Source organism: Anolis carolinensis, chromosome 4 (genome assembly GCF_035594765.1).
Source record: "Anolis carolinensis isolate JA03-04 chromosome 4, rAnoCar3.1.pri, whole genome shotgun sequence".
NCBI lineage: Eukaryota > Metazoa > Chordata > Lepidosauria > Squamata > Dactyloidae > Anolis > Anolis carolinensis.
Genome location: NC_085844.1, coordinates 27,332,040 through 27,352,493, shown reverse-complemented (window position 1 = coordinate 27,352,493; position 20,454 = coordinate 27,332,040). Strand labels below are relative to the sequence as shown.

General features: G+C 42.5%; 1 protein-coding gene across 3 annotated transcripts in view; it reads left to right on the top strand.

Annotated features, from left to right (window-relative positions):
- grhl2 (grainyhead like transcription factor 2) overlaps window positions 1-18,527 on the top strand; it is a 102,585-nt gene extending 84,058 nt beyond the window's left edge. For all 3 annotated transcript variants that reach the window (XM_062980127.1, XM_062980128.1, XM_062980129.1), the window contains exons 14-16: window positions 35-120; window positions 16,337-16,401; window positions 17,757-18,527. In XM_062980127.1, coding sequence (XP_062836197.1) covers window positions 35-120; window positions 16,337-16,401; window positions 17,757-17,871 — 266 coding nt within the window. In that variant the 3' untranslated portion in view covers window positions 17,872-18,527. The remainder of the gene's footprint in view (window positions 1-34; window positions 121-16,336; window positions 16,402-17,756) is intronic.
- Window positions 18,528-20,454: the final 1,927 nt, after the last annotated feature.

Sequence of the window (20,454 nt, the reverse complement as noted above, 5' to 3'; positions counted from 1 at the left end):
CCCCAAACTTTGATTCTCTCATTTTTTTTCCTAGTGTTGTTGTATGTGAGGAAAGAAGCTGATGAAGTATTTGATGCTTTGATGTTAAAGTCCCCCACTGTAAAGGGATTAATGGAAGCAGTAAGTATTTGTCATTCCTATTTTACAGTTGTTCAAAAGTATGCTAAACATGGTGATTTATTAATGAGTAAAATGCCATTAATACCCTAAAGACACCAGACCGTTGTTTCTTATGGTAATTTGAATGTTCTTCGAACTGCAGTTACAGCCCAACACTGTTTTCAACTCCTACCATTGAGAATTGAGTACGATCCTGTGCTCTTCTTTCTTTGAATAACCTCCTCCTTTGTTTTACATCTTGGTGGCATCAGGTGGAGTGTTGTGGGAATGGTGCAGAATGTCTGGGACTGTTGACACACAGCTAAATTATGACTTATAATCCAATAAACAAGGAGGTTTGATCAAACTCAGTTGAGCTTTTTGCATCCTGTATTGCATAGCTCCATCATTCCCAACTCCCTGTGGTGCTATGATGGAGGTAGAGTAGGACAGCATAGCCTACAATGGTATTGGTAGTTGAGAAAAGCCAACATGATGCCGTAACTTGAGAATTGGGCTACTACTCTGGAGGTTGGGTTGCTGACCTGAAAGCTGCCAGGTTCGAATCCCACCCGGGGAGAGTACGGATGTGCTCCCTCTATCAGCTCCATCTCCATGCGGGGACATGAGAGAAGCCTCCCACAAGGATGGTAAAAACATCAAAACATCCGGGCGCCCCCTGGGCAACGTCCTTGCAGACTGCCAATTCTCTCACTCCAGAAGCAACTCAAGTTGCTCCTGATACAAAAAAAAACCCCTCTGGAGACCCACTGGATGATCTTGGGCAAGTCATACTTCCTCAGCCCCAGAAACCCCTATGATTGGTTCACCTAAGGATTGCTATGAGTTGAAAATAACTTGAAAGTACACAAAAACAAAGTGTAGTTGAGTGGTGGGAGGGAGGCCCCTTCTACACTGTCCTAGTTCCCAGGATCTGATCCCATATGACATGCTTTAAAAGGGATTATATGAGCCTCCACTGCCTGATAATCTGGGATAAGCAGATAATCTGGGGCCAGATCCTGGGATATATGGGCCGTGTGAAAGGGGCCAGAGTCACTGTTCAACATGAAAGAAAGGCATATCCTACTCTAAACACAGGCCTCCCAGGCAGCTTTTCCAAATCAGGACTTTTCCCATTATTATTTCACTCATTCTCACAGTAGCCCTGCTTAAAAATGTATTATATACCTTGCTTACAAGAAAGACCGACAGAGATCTGATTTTGGCGTGTTATCATCAGGTCAGTAAAATAACATTAAAATTCATTCTTGAACATCTTGCTCACCTCTTACTGCCTTTTAATAAGAACATGGAAAATGTTGGTGGACAACTTCACATATTTGTGTAAATCCAGTGTAACATAAAGAAGATTTTACTTGTATAAGGGAGCCTCTGTTCTATTCTGGAAAGCGTCCAGAGGAGGGCGACTAAAATGATTAAGGGTCTGGAGAACAAGCCCTATGAGGAGCGGCTTAAAGAGCTGGGCATGTTTAGCCTGCAGAAGAGAAGGCTGAGAGGAGACATGATAGCCATGTACAAATACGTGAAGGGAAGTCATAGGGAAGAGGGAGCAAGCTTGTTTTCTGCTGCCCTGCAGACTAGGACACGGAACAATGGCTTCAAACTACAGGAAAGGAGATTCCACCTGAACATCAGGAAGAACTTCCTCACTGTGAGAGCTGTTCGACAGTGGAACTCTCTCCCCGGGGCCGTGGTGGAGGCTCCTTCCTTGGAGGCTTTTAAACAGAGGCTGGATGGCCATCTGTCGGGGGTGCTTTGAATGCGATTTCCTGCTTCTTAGCAGGGGGTTGGACTAGATGGCCCATGTGGTCTCTTCCAACTCTACTATTCTATGATTCTATGATTCATGTCCCCAAAAATTGCTGAATTGTCAGTATTGACTGGAGGAAGGAGTCGGAACAATGCAAACTTTATCTGACTTTTTCTTGAACTCCTATTTTAGACAGGTTATTTGTTATTTCTTAGTATTTTTTTCAAAATACTTAAGCAGCTGAGTGGAAAAAGGAAGGGGCCTGAGGCTGTTAGGAATGGTGGGAGCTGAAGTCCAAAACACCCGGAAGGCCAAGGTGTGCCCATGCCTGCTCTAGGCAATTAAAAACAAACTTTTCAAACTCATTCTGAGATGTAATCAGGCTCTGCGCATCAGTGTTCAAATCAAAATAACACTGCATACTTGAAATACTGAAAGTTGACCCAAGGACTCCATAAGGCCATTTTGAGTGACATGATATGTCATTGTGAGGGTCATTTGGCATGACCAGAAGTGACATTGGACCACCTTCTTATTTGGTTTTGGAGGAAATGTTCAAAACCGTTCAGGAAAATGCACACATACCTACCCAGTTCCTGCGTCAGGCAAAATATGTTTTAAAAATCATACTGAAGAAGAAAAGTGATGGTGTTAGAGTCACAAGCCTACATTATGTATTTCCTGTTGTTTCTATTGTAGTTCAGTTGGCTAAGAGAGATTTAATGCATGCAAAGGTGACTCCCCTCTTGCCAATGTGGGAGTGAAGACAAAGGACAATTAAATGTGAACTCCATTAGCCAGCAGTAAAAGAACTCCTCTTGGAAAGCTACAGGCCCCTTCTTAGGCTGGGAATATTGTATTTCTCAGGAGGTTTCTGCACGGCTACATTTGGGGGAAAGGGTTCTATATAAGTTCAATTCAGCTAATTATTGTCCACTAGAAAAAAAGGTTTTTTTTGTTGGAGGTACAAACAACAAAGAGTTAACCCCCAGTCCCTAGTTCCCTCTTGTTTCGGATTCCACTGTTGCAGCTAAATTTGGTATCTTCAAATCCAGGGAACATATTCAGGGTAGCCATACAGCAAAACAAAACAAAATCCACAGGAGAGCAATGTCTTCGTTGGCCAACAAAACACATCATGCAAGTTTTTGAACATCATTGGCAGTTGAGGGATGTCCTTTTTTGAACTGGAACCTCCCTTCACTCATTAGCTATTTTCCTAATATTATGCTATATGATCGACTCAAGTTTTACTTCATCTCCAAACCTATTCAGTGTATACTAGAAAAGATTACAAACTAGATCCAAGAATTGACTAGTCAGGGAGTATTTTGAACTGGCAAATCTCCCTGGCTTCAGAGATAATGTGGTTTTCAGTCTGTGGGGGAAGTGTTTGTCCTCTCATGCATATTTGTTTATCTTTTTCTAAAAATATACATCCAATACCCATGGGTTAGTGGTCTTCCATTACAGTTATACAGTTTCAACACAATCTTAAAACCTTACAAAAAATAGAGCTTGGAAAAAATGCTCATCTGGACTCAACTCCCAGATTCTGTGGCACAGTTTGTAGTTTAAAAGTTTTTGCAACCTCTGTAAAGTACAGATTGGCTTACTACTGAAATAATACCTGGGAGGCATAGAGTCCAGGAAGTGAATCTATTTCAAAATGCCTCAAATATTCCATTGCTTCTTTTGCTTCAAAAATCCTTCCTTTTCCCCACAAGGGTTGCATTCACACTATAGAGTTATAGCAATATTATCCCACTTCTGTCCTATGACAATTTAAGTAGTTTAGGGAGGGACGTTAGCCAGAGTGTTTTAGTGCTTTATCAAATTACAAACTCCAGAATTCCATAATATGGAGTCCTGGCAGTTAAAGTGGAATACTTCACCTATTGATGATGATGATGATGATGATACATTTGATTTATTACTCGCCACTCCTGATGGCTCAAGATGGAATACAACAAAGTTAAAACATATAAAAACACACCAACGTAAACAAAAATACACCAAGGTCCTCAAAATCACAGTCACCAGTTTGGTTCTGGCCGGTTAGGGTAATCGTCTGCCAGAGGATCTAAGGGTCCCAAAAGCCAGGTTGTGCAGGAGAAGGCGATCCTGTAGGTCTTCATTTCTGTTGGCCCTTGCCCTTCTTACTGGAAAAATATTTTAATTATGCAATTCAATATTAATATTTTAATTATGTAATTCAATATTAATTATGTAATTTGTTTTCTTTCTGGAATGTCTCTGGCCCTCACATTCCTATACTAAAGTTTGATTGGCCCTCAGGTAACTAAAGGTTGGACCACACTCTTGTAGGTAACCTGAACCCAAACCCTAGTTCTATAACTATGTAGTATGAACAATCCCCTGATTTCTCTTTAGATTGGGATTCTGTTTTGGTAACAAATTGTATCAGAGTGGTTACATTGTCTGCTCTCTGACCAGACATTGCATTACCACTCCACTGGGCAGAAGAACACCAGCTCAGACTATGTGGCTGCAGCATAGTAAAAACAATCACTGCCATAGATATGTTCTATTCTCATTATTGCCAATATTACATATTGAATTAGTACAGTGCATATGGATCACTCTCTCCCAGCCTCTGACCTCAGCCATTCAGAAGATAGTGACCCTGCAACATAAGGTGCAATTCAGCAGTGCAACGTGTGTTTCAACAACGTTTGGCGAATGGCATCTAGCAGTAATCATTTGAAAGTCTGTGCCCTACACTTTCAAGTGATGAGCATGTCCTTCATAGACTGCTTACCATTGCAGGAATATAGTGATTTCAGAGGTGGTTCATCTTTTTGAAACATCCTATAATAAGATACTGTACTGTATACACATACACACACTACCTTGAGGTTGGCAGTGCTATATGTTCTAAGCCCATTGTTTCAAAAGCTCAGCTTATTAAGAACATGAAAATTAAAGAGTGGTTCCATTGTTTACTAGTTGTATGAACTCTGATTTCTTTCCCCTTGTTTATCACACACTGATCTGTAGCTTTCCTTGATACTTGGTTGCATTTTCTCATATTTAGCATTTGCTTTATCCTTCTCCCTCCCTTTGTTGTTGTGTCCTAGAAAAACCAGGCAGTTTATCTTCATCATTCCTGTTTTCTTTTTCTCTTCTGGGAGACAAAAAAGTACTATGGCACCTTAGAGAATAAACTGTTTATTGTGGCATGAATTCTCATTGGGAACTGCCTGTTTCATTAGACTTTTTATAAGAGCTAAAAACAGGGCTGTTGTACATAAAACATGGGTTTAGGAAAAGAAAGGATTTCATCCAGTTCAGAAAAAAGACAGCTTACAATAAAACAACCCTAGAAAGCACACAATGCATACTGCATCCGCTCAAAGACAGAGCTTCCTCTGTAGCCCTTTTCCATGACCTGAAAAATGCAATCAGTTTTGTTTATGAATTCAGATTCCAAACCATTTTTAAAGCCTTCACTATAAAGTCGAAGGCATTTCTGCAGGCAAACAGAAAACACTTTGGAGGAAGGAGGATTAGTAATATCCAGAGGGTTGGGACATCCATATTCAGGAGGGTGTCCGAATTTCCTACAGTATAGAAAGTTGATCTTTAAAAAATGCCATAGATGATCCTGAAGAAAATATTATGGGAGATCATACCCTCCAACTTTTGTCAACTGATTCATCCTCCTACCTTTGAGCTACTTTATGTCTCCTCTTCCCATGTTCTCACTAAGTCCACACTCTGCTTAAATTGCTGTATATTGAGTTCAAGTTCAAAGGTAGTTTATACTACACTTGGAAGGGGAGAGAGAAGAGGATGGATTGTCCTTTCCAAATAGACTCAAGGAAAGCAAACTGTTTTAGTCTCTCCTGCCTTGTGTGTTCCTATTTGCTCACAACTTTGCCATTTCACTATACTCTGATACAACCCACTTTTCCTCTTTGAAATGTTGGGAAAGTATGGAGCTACACAATTCACTTGTACCATTAGCAGATCACAGATAATTACTACTGGTAACTGGAAATTGCAATCAGATAGACAAGTGGGGAAGAAACCGCTGGTGATTCCGTGTATTTAATGCTTTAAAAGCTACATTGGGCTTCCTTTGTTCACTGCTGATTGAAATCTCTGAATTTCCAGCTGGTACATTCATGGCAAAAAATTTCTTACCCCCTTATTTTGAGAAGAATTCTGTAGCGTGAATGTCCTTGCATGCAGCGCTTATCTCTTTTCGCCTTTTTATTTGCCCTGAGGCTGAGTCATAGGAAAAGTGTGAGGTGAACTTCAATTAGCTGTCTGCATTGAAACTAGGAAACAGCTTTGAAAACTGTGTTCGTGTGAGGCTAACTGGAAGCTATGCAAAACAGGTTATGGTTATGCTGTGAGTAAAAGGAGGGGAGGGGAAGGAGCATAATATATCAACAGCGGAGGGTAAAAGGAAACAAATAGTATATTATTAACTGAGCATCTACACATGGAAACTGAGCCATATGTCCCAGCATAAATTGTTGATGTTCCACATTCCCGACATGCTATTCCTTTTTACTGCTCTCAGCACATCCTTAGATTTTATACTACCATGTTTGAAACCCTTAGGGGTCCCAAGCTCTTCTTCCTTGTGTCTCTGTGTAGTGCTGCTTTGGCCACATCAATGAACCTTCCAACACTCTTGATGGAGTGGGGACTATCCTGATTAATCCCCTCTTCCCTACGTTTTCAGCTATTAAAATATCCCAGTATCTCTCTCCTTCCCTCACCTCTAGCCTTTGTTCTCAAATTACTTTCATTGCTGCAAAATACTCCCTCAGATCACTTGGGAGGCAGGAGAGGAAGAGAGCAAGGAGGAGTAGGAATTTTGCCCTTCCCAGTAGTCTCAAGCAAAAGCAAACTGTTGCAGCCTCTCCCAACTTGCATATTTCCTTCATTCATAACTTTCTCAAGTGGATTGCATTCTGATACTGCTTAGCCATATGTCTCCCAGTTTCCACTGGGGAAATGTTGGGGGATAAAAATTGCACTCAGATCCCAAGATGTCAGAAACAGAAGAAATAACAACATCACCTGGTCTCTGAGCATCTGTTATTCCACACACTTGCATTAAAACAAATCCAGCCTGAATACTAGCATGCTCAATTTATATTTGATGGAGGATAAAATAATCTTGTAAATAGATGCCAGTTTGGACATTTGTATGGTTGCAGGATCCAAATTCATTTGCTAATTGCAATCAGAATAGACCCATTGAATCAATGGGAATTTGTTAAATCAACACTCGGGTAAGATTCACTGATTTGATGGGTTTCTCTAGTTGGAAATAACAGATTTAGGTTCTGAGTTGCTGTGAGTTTTCCGGGCTGCATGGCCATCTTCCAGAAGCATTCTCTCCTGACATTTCATTCACAGGCATCCTCAGAGGTTGTGAGGTATATTGGAAGCTAGGCAAGGGAGGTTTATATATATGTGGAAGGTCTAGAGTGGGAGAAAGAACTTTTGTCTGTTTCTGGAAAGTGTGAATGTTGCTATTAATCACCTTGATTAAACTTTTCCCTGATGAAAACTGGGACGCATATGGTTTTAAGCTGTATCAGCATGCAGTCCACTTGGGAAAGTTATAAATGAAGGAAAAATACAAGTTAGGAGATGCTGCAACAGTCTGCTTTTGCTTGAAACTACTGGGAAGGACAAAATTTATCCTCCTCCTTAATTGCAACATTCACACTTGACTCCAACAGACAAGAGTTATTTCTCACACCCTGGACTTTCCACAGATATACAAACTTCCCTCGCCTAGTTTCCAGTATACCTCATAACCTCTGAGGATGCCTGCTATAGATGTGGGTGAAACATCAGGGGAGAATGCTTCTGGAACATGGCCATACAGCCCAGAAAACTCACAGCAACCCAGTGATTCCGGTTGTGAAAGCCTTCAACCACAGAATTAGGTTCATGTATTTCCTCTGAAGCAGTAAGAAATCTTCCATGCAGTGGAAGTCATGATCAGGGCCAGCTAATCACCTCTCAACAAAGGATTCCCCCAGGCTGGAAGCAGCAAAGCTTTGAAGCTGCAAGGCTATTCAATGCTCATCAAGGTAATCAAGTGCAACATTCACACTTGCCTCAAACAGACAAGAGTTCTTTCTCCCACCCTGGACGTTCCACAGATATATAAACCCCACTTACCTAGTTTTCCAGCACACCTCACAACCTCTGAGGATGCCTGCCATAGATGTGGGTGAAACATCAGGAGAGAAGTATTCTGGAACATGGCCAAACAGCCTGGAAAACTCACAGCAACCCAATAAGGTTTGTTGTTACAGTAGAGTCTCACTTATCCAACATAAACGGGCCGGTAAAATGTTGGATAAGCAAATATGTTGGATAATAAGGAGGGATTAAGGAAAAGCCTATTAAACATTAAATTAGGTTATGATTTTACAAATTAAGCACCAAAACATCATGTTATACAACAAATTTGACAGAAAAAGTAGTTCAATACTCAGTAATGCTATGTAGTAATTACTGTATTTACGAATTTAGCACCAAAATATCATGATGTATTGAAAACATCGACTACAAAAATGCGTTGGATAATCCAGAATGTTGGATAAGCGAGTGTTGTATAAGTGAGACTCTACTGTATTTGTGGTTTCATATATCCATTCAAAGTTCAGGAATATATCCCCTTTGGATATTGTAATCAGGACAGCAGTAAGGAGAGGACAAATTTGTGTCAAGGACAGAACGCCACAAGATCAAAGATAACAGAGTTTATTGGATTTACAGAACTCAAAATGCCCGTAAAAGACAAGGGCAAGGCAACTTAGCCTTTAAAAACAAAAAGGGGCAAGAAAAAACGTTCAAAAGATAAACCGGATTAAACCGGAGTTTAATCCGGGTAAAATCAAAACAGCTTGCTTCAGCCTGGGGAAAAACAAACAGAAGCTGGGAAACAAAGAGTTCAAAAGAATGCAACTAATTGGCAGCAAATAACTCTCTGCTGCCAGCACTATGTTTTGAGTAACTAGGAGTCACTCCTTCACACAGCAAGGCAAATTTCCAATACAAACTCAACAGCCAAGGATTGAAGCAGTAGCGTAGTCCCAATTCGTTCCGAAGGTCGAGAGGCAGAATCAGACGTTTGCAGTTTTCCAAGTCCAATAGGAGAAAGCGAGCCCGTAGTCAGTTTTCAGTCCGTAAATCCAGAGTAGCAGATGGCGTCCGTCAAGAAGACGACGGAAGGTCAAAGGTATCAGCACACGAAAACACACCCGTCTTCAGGAAAGCGTCCCACACAGATCCCAAGCGTTCGTCCAGATTACCTTGCCCAACGCAATTTGCAATTGCTCCCAAGCCTCATTTTATGCCAGTTACAAATCCTCATCACTATCAGCTGCCCTCCTTAACCCGGGCGTTTCCTCATCACTTTCCTCATCAGAGCTGGAACACCTCTGACTACGCCCCACAGCATCCCCAGCTGTGGATCCCGTCCCATCCCTCCAGCTTGTCCATGGGTCTAATCCTGAAGGTCCCCATTCATCTTCCATCCCATTATTGCCAGTGGCACCCAACTCCTCCCTTACCCGAGTCCAATCCATCTCATCCTCTTCCGAGCTAACCAGCTCTTCCTCCATTCTCTCCGTGAACCCCTTAAAAGACTCTTCGTCAGACGGTTCTGCAAAGATATCTCGCAGCCTCTTTCTTTCTCGCTCCTCGAGAGTATCTGACTCTCGAGGAGTCTTACGTCCACGTCTGCCAGAAGCAGAGCCATGAGGCTCAATCATAACACTATCCCCTCTCACAAAGGCCTCCTCCCCCGAAGGCGGAGAGGTGGCAGTGATATCCTCCGCTATAGCATTACGACGACTGGAGGTATCCAATTTCAACAGCGAACGATGGAACACTGGATGGACCTTTAAACTAGACGGTAAACGCAAACGAAACGCAACGGAAGAGATCTTTTTAACTATAGGAAAGGGACCCAAATACCGAGGCGCAAACTTTCCCCCAGCCTGTTTAATATGCTTGGAAGACAACCACACCAAATCCCCTTCTTCCAACTCCTCCCCTGCCTGCCTGCGGCGATCGGCCTGAGTCTTTTGCGTTGCCTTAGCTTCCAACAGTAAGCGACGGGCAACATCATGCAACGCAGCCATTTCCGAGGAGCGGTACACAGGGTCAGAAGAGACCACATTGGTCGACGGCGCCACACCTCCCCGTGGGTGAAAACCATAAGTCAGTTCAAATGGCGTATGCTGACTAGACGTGTGCACCGCATTGTTGTAAGCAAACTCCGCCACCGGTAGCCACTTCACCCAAGCAGTGGGTTGATCTAAACAAAAACAACGTAAATATTGCTCTAAGAGCCCATTAACCCGTTCCGACTGACCATCCGTTTGCGGATGAAACGCTGAAGAGACGTTTAACTTAGTACCTAAGCACTCATGGAAGTGTTTCCAAAAGCGTGACACAAATTGTGGAGCCCTATCCGAAATAATCACCTCAGGAGCTCCGTGCAAACGGTAGATGTGCTTAGTAAACAATAAGGCCAACGTAGGGGCCGCCGGAATGGTCGAACAAGGAATAAAATGAGCCAGCTTGCTAAATAAATCCACCACCACCCAAATACAAGTATAACCCCCAGACTTAGGCAAATCTGAAATGAAATCCATGGAAATGATTTGCCATGGCCTCTCAGGAACAGGTAGAGACGACAACAACCCTCTAGGGCGCCCCACAGGCGTCTTACTCTGCTGGCAAACAGCGCAGCTGTCACAAAAGCGCAGAATGTCTTGCCGCATCTTTGGCCACCAGTAGCTCCTGGTAATGAGCTGCACGGTCTTGAATCTGCCAAAGTGCCCAGCCATGGGTTCATCATGGTGGGCTCTAATTACCTCTAACCTGAGGGCCCCCACTGGTACATAGACCTGCCCCCTGCGTACCAATACTCCGTCTTGGTCTTGTAGGTGAGGCAGTATTGTACGGTTACCTGCTGACAACAGCATGAGTTGTTCCTGAGTCCACACATCTTCTCTTTGGGCCTCAATGATCTGGTCATGTAACCCGGGCTCATTATCTACAACACATAGAGAGGCAGTAGGCAAGATGGTTTGACATACTACCTGCTCATTGGTCTTAAACTCCGGCTTGCGGGACAAGGCATCGGCCCGCAAGTTTGCCTTCCCTTCCACAAATTGCACCTTGAAGTTAAACCTGGAGAAAAACAAAGCCCATCGGATTTGACGCTGGTTTAACTTTTTAGCTGTTTGCAAGTGTTCCAAATTCTTGTGATCAGACCTGACCACGATTTGGTGCCGCGCCCCTTCTAGCCAGTGCCGCCACACCTCAAACGCCACCTTAATCGCCAACAACTCCTTCTCCCATATGGTATAGTTCTGCTCAAATGGTGTTAGTTGCCGCGAATAAAATCCACAGGGACGCAAGGTCCCTGAGGAATCTCTCTGAGACAATACAGCCCCCAACGCGTAGCTAGAAGCGTCCGCTTCTACCACGAACGGTTTGTCCACATCAGGGTGTGTTAGTATGTTGTCTGACTGAAAGCTAGACTTTAGTTGCAAAAACGCGTCGTGAGCTTCCCGCCCCCACACAAATGGCTGTTTCTTACGCAGGAGCTGCGTCAAAGGCACCGTGAGCTTGGCAAAATTCGGGATAAACTCCCGGTAGTAATTAGCGAACCCTAAGAACCTTTGCACATCCTTCTTGGTCTTGAGCTCCTGCCATGAGTTGACGGCGTCAACCTTATGTGGGTCCATTTTAAGTTCCCTACCTGACACTACATGACCTAGGAACTCCACTTCAGGCACATGAAAGACGCACTTGGAAGCCTTGGCGAAGAGCCCACTAGCCCGCAGGCGGTGCAGAACCTGCTTGACATGCTGACGATGTTCTTTCTTGTCCTTAGAAAAAATCAAGATATCATCCAAATAAACCACCACAAATTGATCAATTAGGTCCCTAAACACATCGTTTATGAACCTCTGGAAGACCGCGGGCGCATTGCAAAGTCCGAAAGGCATGACTCGGAACTCGTGGCATCCGAAACACGTGTTAAATGCCGTCTTCCATTCATCACCTTCCCGTATTCTGATTAAGTTATACGCCCCCCGCAGGTCAAGCTTGGTAAAGACCTTAGCCCCTTGCACCCTTGATAGCAGTTCCGAGATTAAAGGTAGCGGGTACCTATCCCTAATGGTGTATTTGTTAAGGATACGATAGTCGGAAACCAACCTAAGGTCCCCAGTCTTCTTGGCCACAAAGAATACCGGCGCCGCAGTTGGAGAGCTAGATGGGCGAATAAACCCCTTGGCTAAATTCTCATCTAGGAACTCTCGTAAAGCTTGCCTTTCCGGTACAGTCAAGGCGTACAGCCTTCCCGCTGGCAATCTTGCACCTTCCGCTAGTTTAATGGCGCAATCATACGGCCTATGCGGCGGTAACTTGTCCGCTTCCTTTTTACAGAATACATCAGCGAACTCCCCATACTCATCAGGCACTCCCTCCATATCAGGCTGAGTAGTATTCAGAGTACAACAACCCTGCCTCTTTAAGGTCAGCTTACGTGCCACCCAATCTACTTGTGGATTTACTACGGCTAGCCAATCCATCCCTAAGATCACATCGTATCTGGGCAAGCTCGTAATATCCCACACAAACGTTCCCGTTACTCCCTGCACTTCCCACATTACTGCTGAGGTCTCATGGTTAACCACCCCAGTCTCCAATAGTCTCCCATCCGTACCTTCCACCCACACGTCGCATGCCTTGCGCACTATAGGAATGCCATGCTTCCTAGCAAACTCAATATCTACGTAAGAGACCGTAGCCCCTGAGTCCAGCAGTGCCAAAGTAGAAACAAGTTCCTTTCCCCCAACAGATAACGTAATGGGTACGAAAACATGCTTCTTCCCCTCAGCTGACTGCTTTAGAAGCCCTAATGCGTTGGACTCACGTCGCACTAGGGCTGGCCTTTTCCCGACAGCTGGGAAGGTTTCACATTACAGTTTTTGGCAAAATGCCCAGCATTCCCACAGTACAAACACAACCCCAGCTGCCTCCTACGGTTCTTTTCTTCAGTAGACAGCTTTTTAAAGACCCCAAGCTCCATAGGCTCTTCCCCCATCACCACAGGTGCCTTGGTTACATGCATAGGTGGCGCACACATTGCTTTTGAGTGCTTACGGGACTCGAACCTGGCATCCAAACGCAGCACTTTAGCTACTAAGGCATCCCAATTTTCGGCCGGCTCCAAGCGTGCCAATTCGTCCTGGAGGTAATCACTTAAACCAGCAGTAAACAAAAGCATGAATGCATTTTCCCCCCAGTCCAGCTGGTGACGGTACAAATTAAACTTATTTAAGTAATCCAAAACAGTCCCCTTTCCCTGTTTCAACCGATACAGAGCCCACCCAGCATTCTCCGTACGGAGGGGATCCCCAAAAGTGTCAGTTAGAAGCTTCTTGAAATTATTCAAATTGTCCTTGACTGGGTCATTTCCCAAAATCAAATTGGTGGCCCATTGTCCTGCGGGACCAGTCAACAAACTCAAAATAAATGCCACCTTGCTAGTGTCCGTAGGGTAAGCATGAGCACTGAGCTGAGAAAAATAAAGCTCAACTTGTGCCAAAAAAGTTGGCAGTTTGCACCTGGATCCGTCAAAGCGTTCAGGGGTCAAAACATGTCCTTTAACAGCATGGGCTGCTTGACTGACGTTAAAGGCCGCCTGTAATTGGTCAAACTTAGCCTTTAACTCATCCATCGTCTTCCTGACGAGATTTATTACTGCAGTAAACTTTTTTATGGGCGTTGGGCAATCTGTCAAGGACAGAACGCCACAAGATCAAAGATAACAGAGTTTATTGGATTTACAGAACTCAAAATGCCCGTAAAAGACAAGGGCAAGGCAACTTAGCCTTTAAAAACAAAAAGGGGCAAGAAAAAACGTTCAAAAGATAAACCGGATTAAACCGGAGTTTAATCCGGGTAAAATCAAAACAGCTTGCTTCAGCCTGGGGAAAAACAAACAGAAGCTGGGAAACAAAGAGTTCAAAAGAATGCAACTAATTGGCAGCAAATAACTCTCTGCTGCCAGCACTATGTTTTGAGTAACTAGGAGTCACTCCTTCACACAGCAAGGCAAATTTCCAATACAAACTCAACAGCCAAGGATTGAAGCAGTAGCGTAGTCCCAATTCGTTCCGAAGGTCGAGAGGCAGAATCAGACGTTTGCAGTTTTCCAAGTCCAATAGGAGAAAGCGAGCCCGTAGTCAGTTTTCAGTCCGTAAATCCAGAGTAGCAGATGGCGTCCGTCAAGAAGACGACGGAAGGTCAAAGGTATCAGCACACGAAAACACACCCGTCTTCAGGAAAGCGTCCCACACAGATCCCAAGCGTTCGTCCAGATTACCTTGCCCAACGCAATTTGCAATTGCTCCCAAGCCTCATTTTATGCCAGTTACAAATCCTCATCACTATCAGCTGCCCTCCTTAACCCGGGCGTTTCCTCATCACTTTCCTCATCAGAGCTGGAACACCTCTGACTACGCCCCACAGCATCCCCAGCTGTGGATCCCGTCCCATCCCTCCAGCTTGTCCATGGGTCTAATCCTGAAGGTCCCCATTCATCTTCCATCCCATTATTGCCAGTGGCACCCAACTCCTCCCTTACCCGAGTCCAATCCATCTCATCCTCTTCCGAGCTAACCAGCTCTTCCTCCATTCTCTCCGTGAACCCCTTAAAAGACTCTTCGTCAGACGGTTCTGCAAAGATATCTCGCAGCCTCTTTCTTTCTCGCTCCTCGAGAGTATCTGACTCTCGAGGAGTCTTACGTCCACGTCTGCCAGAAGCAGAGCCATGAGGCTCAATCATAACAATTTGTGACCACAGACAGATAAAAACCCTACATTGAGAGCCACTTGTTTAGATATAGTGACCCCTTCTCAAAGGAGGGATTTAGGTAAAGTTTATTTTTTAATCCTTTTAAGGTCCATAATTTCATTATGTTTTAAAATTATATTGACCTGGAAAGAAGAAAGGCATTTTGCTTTGATGTGTTGCTGTTTCCTGTTGTCAAAGACAATTCTGTGATGATGAAGCCTCTGTTGACATGTTATCCCCCATTGGGAATGAACTTCTATGTTGATATATTAAAGTCAGAAAGACAGGGGAATCATGTCCGTTAACAAAGAATTCTGAAACTGACACATCTGTGACTAACTGAAGGACGTGCCGTATTGTCTCTCTTCTCCACACCTCTATAAACACAGATGGACATGATCAACATGACCAGGATTATTCAAGTAATATTAACATAACATGGGGAGGAAGGGAGAGAGAAAATTAAAATGGAGCTTTTTTATTCAATAGACACACAGTTTAGGTATCTTTCTGCTTTTCAGTTCTTCATTTACTGCATAAATACAACAGCTTACATGCCTACGTAACATAGGAACTTTGCAGGCTGGTAATGTGTTGAGCTATTGTGATAGATGTCCTTGAGTCCATCAGTTTGAATTGAACGTTGTAAGAGCTATTTTCTTGGGACAAGTCCAAGAATTGTTCAGCCAGCATGGCCCATGGAAATTGCGCGGTATACCTGAGAACTTCCCAATTGGTCCTCAAGTTTGTCTGCGCTTCAGCTTGCCACAACAAGCTTATGTGCATGTTTTCAAGCCTTATGCAACATTGTAATATTGTCAAAGGGACCCCTGATGGAGCAGTGGGTTAAACCACTGAGCTGCCGAACTTGCTAACCGAAAGGTTGGCAGTTCAAATTCAGGGAGCAAGGTGAGCTCCTACTGTTAGCCCCAGCTTCTGCCAACCTAGCAGTTCCAAAACATGCAAACGTGAGTAGATCAATAGGTACTGCTCTGGTGGGAAGGTAACGGCGCTCCATGCAGTCATGCTGGCCATATGACTCTCTGGCTTAGAAATTGAGATGAGCACCAATCCCAGGGGAATTCAGGGGAAATTCAGGGGAAATCTTTACCTTTACTAATATTGTCAAGTCTTTTAAAGGGAGAGTATGGCCACTAGACTTTCTAGTGGCACTTTTCCTGAAATCTTCATGGGACAATGGTAGGTTTCATCTATTTTTAAGGGTTTGGTGAATTTCATCTATCAGCTATTCATTGAAACCCAGAGAGTGTGAACTGGCTAAGGTCACTCAGTGAGTGATGGGTGAGTGGGAATTTCAGCCCTTGTCTCCAGAATCATAGCCCAATGCTCAAATCACTACATCATCCTGGATGGATGTTTGCAACCTTACAGATGCAAAGTCTCATTGTGCTCTATAAGATTTACCTCTGAACAGAAATACATTATTGCAAAATTTACACATTAAAATTGGTAGTAATGTTAACCAGACTTTAATGGAAGATTATGATAGCTGTGCGGTGTTTTCTATTTAACGTATCTTTTTTTCTTTCTTTAAAAAATATTAAATTTAGATTTCAGAGAAATATGGCCTTCCAGGCGAAAAGATCACAAAGCTTTATAAGAAGAGCAAAAAAGGGTAAGTGGAAGCTCGTGATTCATGTTTTTATGAAAGAGCCTCGAGACCTCAGGCAAGACCTTGATTCCTTTGTGCTGCTTAGGTAATATTTGGTCACATTGCAAGGCGAGATCCCTTCTCTGAGCAGCTCATGCTTCAAACAGGGTTGCAGTAGAGGTCAGAGCAAGGACTGAACCGTGTGGTTTCTGCTAACTTCTCACCATGCTTTGCCGCTATAGAGCTCTTGGTAAATGTGTTGGCTTAGATATATATTATAGGAAAGGTGTTCTCACATTACTTTGCAACGTGGGAGCTGCTGCAGTGGGTCTCCTTGCTACACCACACAGGTCATCACAACCAATATGCCCACATTGTAACTTCTTCCTCAACTGGTATTTTCAGATTGGCTTTGCACTTAAGATATTATGCAAAAAAAAAACTTGGAGTTTGGGCAATTGCAAGACACAAATGTGATCTGTCTACATTTGTTTCTCATTATAGTTTCTTAAATATTACTCATCACATTGCTAGTAGCATGGTTATTTGTTTTTTGTTTAAAAATAGTAATATTAATGAGCAAAAAATACATCCTGCCACCAAAATGCCTTTAAATGTATCCAGGAAATATCAAATAATAGGTAGGTAGGTAGGTAGGTAGGTAGATAGGCAGGTTGAATTCTTCCCATGGCATATTTTTTAAAATATAACTTGATCTTGCACTCATTACCAATTAATAGAAAGGGGGTTAATTTCAAATAGCTACATTGTTTGTTATGCCTTCCTTCTCAAGCTGTGAATGGGGCAATAACCCTTCAGAAGCTCCCGCAACATCAATGTTAACACAACAGGAGCCAGGCCTAACAGGCACAATATCATTCAGTTTCAATAGTTTAAAGTACAGGTTAAATGTCAATAGAAGGATAAATAGCATTTTATTTATCAATGAGATTGATCAACAGTAGCAGAAAATATTCAAGGCATTATTCCTTATTCCAAGATCAGATGAAATAGAATTACAAGATAATGGGACCATAATACTGTGTCTAACTAGAATCTGTTCAAATATAGCATAATTCTATATGTGTGCAAAGATAGTATAATATAATGCAAATGAGCGGAGGAGGGTCCTAGTAATTTGGAAGAAGTGTGCTTTGTGTTGTTTGAGAGGCTGATTTGGATCAGCATGAATGCAAATCTATGCATATTGTACAGAGGAAAACACTTCAATTCATACGTGAAGCTGGGACTCCAGTAAGTGTTGAATTGCACCGAGGGCTGTGTCAAAGCATTAACACAAATGGCCAAAGTATTTACACATATGGAAATATCCTTCTATCCATCTGAATTTTGCTAATGTGCCTTTTTTTTCATTCCAGAATCCTGGTCAATATGGATGATAACATCATCGAACATTATTCCAATGAAGACACTTTCATCCTAAACATAGAAAGCTTGGTGGAAGGTTTCAAGGTCACATTGACAGAGATCTAGTTAAATTATTCTGCAGCCCTGGAAGCCACCGCATTTCTCCCTTATATCAAGGAAAGGAATGTTTCACTTAGATCCGGAAGACCTGCTGGGGCCAAGAAAAGAGGCTGTTACAAAACTCAACTGACCACATCCTTCGCGTTTGGCAGAGGAAACAAACCTCTTAGTTACTGACAAGTGTGTTTAAGTCAAGATCGACCAACATTCCACGACAACGTTCCTTATTTATTGCTGCCCACTTTGCAGTATGTAAATAATCTATGGACCCCAGACTTCATGATCTCACTCACCGGAAGGAGGAAACAATGACTTTAAAAAAAGGTTTAATATGCAATACAATGAGTTTGAGAAATTGCATCCATTAAGTTGGAATTTATAGTAAAATTGCACACTACCAAATAATTAGCTAGAAAATCCGATACTCTTTTTTTGTTCAGAGCTATTGATGCGGAAAGTGTCTGACTGTGTTCCCCTTTACTAAATTCCCATCAAGTCCTGAGAAATGTATACCTTAGCCATGTGCCTCCAAGTGCTTCCATGTACATAGCAAATAATGACTGTAAGTAAGATGGCAAGTTATTTGTAACTAAAATGCCATCCATTTCAACCTATGTACATAGTGTTTATAATATGTAATAATATATTTTTCCTACATGTGCTGAATTGTTTACTGTCACTCTGTTTTATGCTGGGATTTGATGATGGCAGGAGCTTTTGCTGAGGACAAATTGTTCATCCCAACTCGAGCAGACTCACTGAAACAATGAGCATTTGGTAAATTAGCACTTACGCAAATTCAGTTGATTGATTGGGTCTGCCCTAGTTGGGTTTTTACAATAGGCTGGAATGACTGCCTTTAATGGATGTTTAGAAAGATTTCCATGTTTTTGTATGTCATCCCTATTGGGATATCAAAAGTTCCCCATGTGGCATTTACTCCATAAGCTAAGGAAGGCCTGGATCCTTTATGGTCTCCTTTACCCCAAAATACTTGGCTAGTGTGCCATGTTGCTGCAGACTTCCACTTCCCAAATTATTTAGCCTTTATCTTCAACCATGAAAGTTTCTGCTTTGTTTTTCTACATCTCTTTGTCAGGTGAGGCTGTGATGGCAGAAACAAGGCAATTCCATCATTCTCAACCACTTCTAACTAAATCTGTGAGATATCTGAGTAGATTTACCACCTAGTTTCATTTTACTCTGACCAAGTGAAAGCAAACCTGAATTGTGCCAGAGGAAATTGTTATTGGTAACAGCTTCCATGATCATAAAATCATATGCAGTTTGAAGGCACCAAGGAGCTACTCCATTTTACTGCTTTTTTCTGTTCCATCTTTTGTCGGTTCCATCTTCTCCATTTTCCTTGAATATATTGAGACTGTAATCATGTCTTCCTTAGTGGTGGAATATAATTTGAGCAAGGTAGCTACTGGCTTGTTACTATGTTCTCCTTCATCAAATTAAGTAATAGCAAGAATGCACTTGCAAAGTATGTGATCTCAAGTGATACCGTCCTTCAGAAACTGCGCTATGTGAATGATAGCAAGAAAGGAACTGCACACTTATGAGCGTGTTGAGGATCTGAGAACACTTGCATAAAGAGACTATTTTTCTCTAGTGGAATTGATTCAAAGAGCTTGTATACCAACATCCTAAGATACCAAGCTGGGAAGGTACTTACTTTTACACTTGAAAGGATGTAGGTGGAGTCCCCTAACTTTTCTTATGATCCTTGACCTCCCTTGCCCTTCCTTTTCTTGACCTGGGTCTAAATGGACATTGAAACCCCAGCTATAGATACTTGTCTTTGTGAATATATTATTCAGCCTCTTTTATTGGTATCTAGTAAGTGTTTTTTATGGCACTCATGAAGCTGTTGAGGAAGGACTACATCTCAATGGTGGAGAATCTCCTTAGCAAGCAGAACTGTTAGGTTCAGTCCACAGGCTCTCCAGGCAGCAATGGAGGAGATGCCTGCATTAAACCATGGAGTTAGTTAGTGCTGGACCACAATGCTTATCTTCATGGTTGGTGATAATGAGACTTGTAGTCCAAATGCCTGGAGGAGACCAAACTGAGGACAGTTGCTTTCAAACAACATGGAGCTAGCTCGACCAATAGTCTAATTTGATATAGGGTAGCTTAGGTTGCCTGTATCCACATGATAAAATGAATTAAAGATACTCAACAAACAGTAATCAAGCTAAATAGTATTCATCTAGCTTTGAGCGACTCTGTTGCCCATTAGCTTCCTTGAACAATGCAGTGGGAGAACCGTACTGCCATTTATTTTGGGGTTTGTTTTCAATTCCCTGAGGCCTGAAAATGTGAAATATAATGTGAAATGAAACCCTTGAAATTCTTGCTTATATAAGTTTGGAGAATCCGAGCATAAGATGCCAAATTGGGAAAAAGATCAGAGGGATGTGGCTTTTTGAAAACAAAAATGTACATAGATGTAAGTAAGTTTAAAACACATTTCTTAAATTAGCTTATATCAAAGCCTGAGATTTCTTGTCTGAATGAGACAACTCCAAATGGAGCTGTACAGGGAAATGTCTTTTAAAGATTTGTGGTATGTAGATT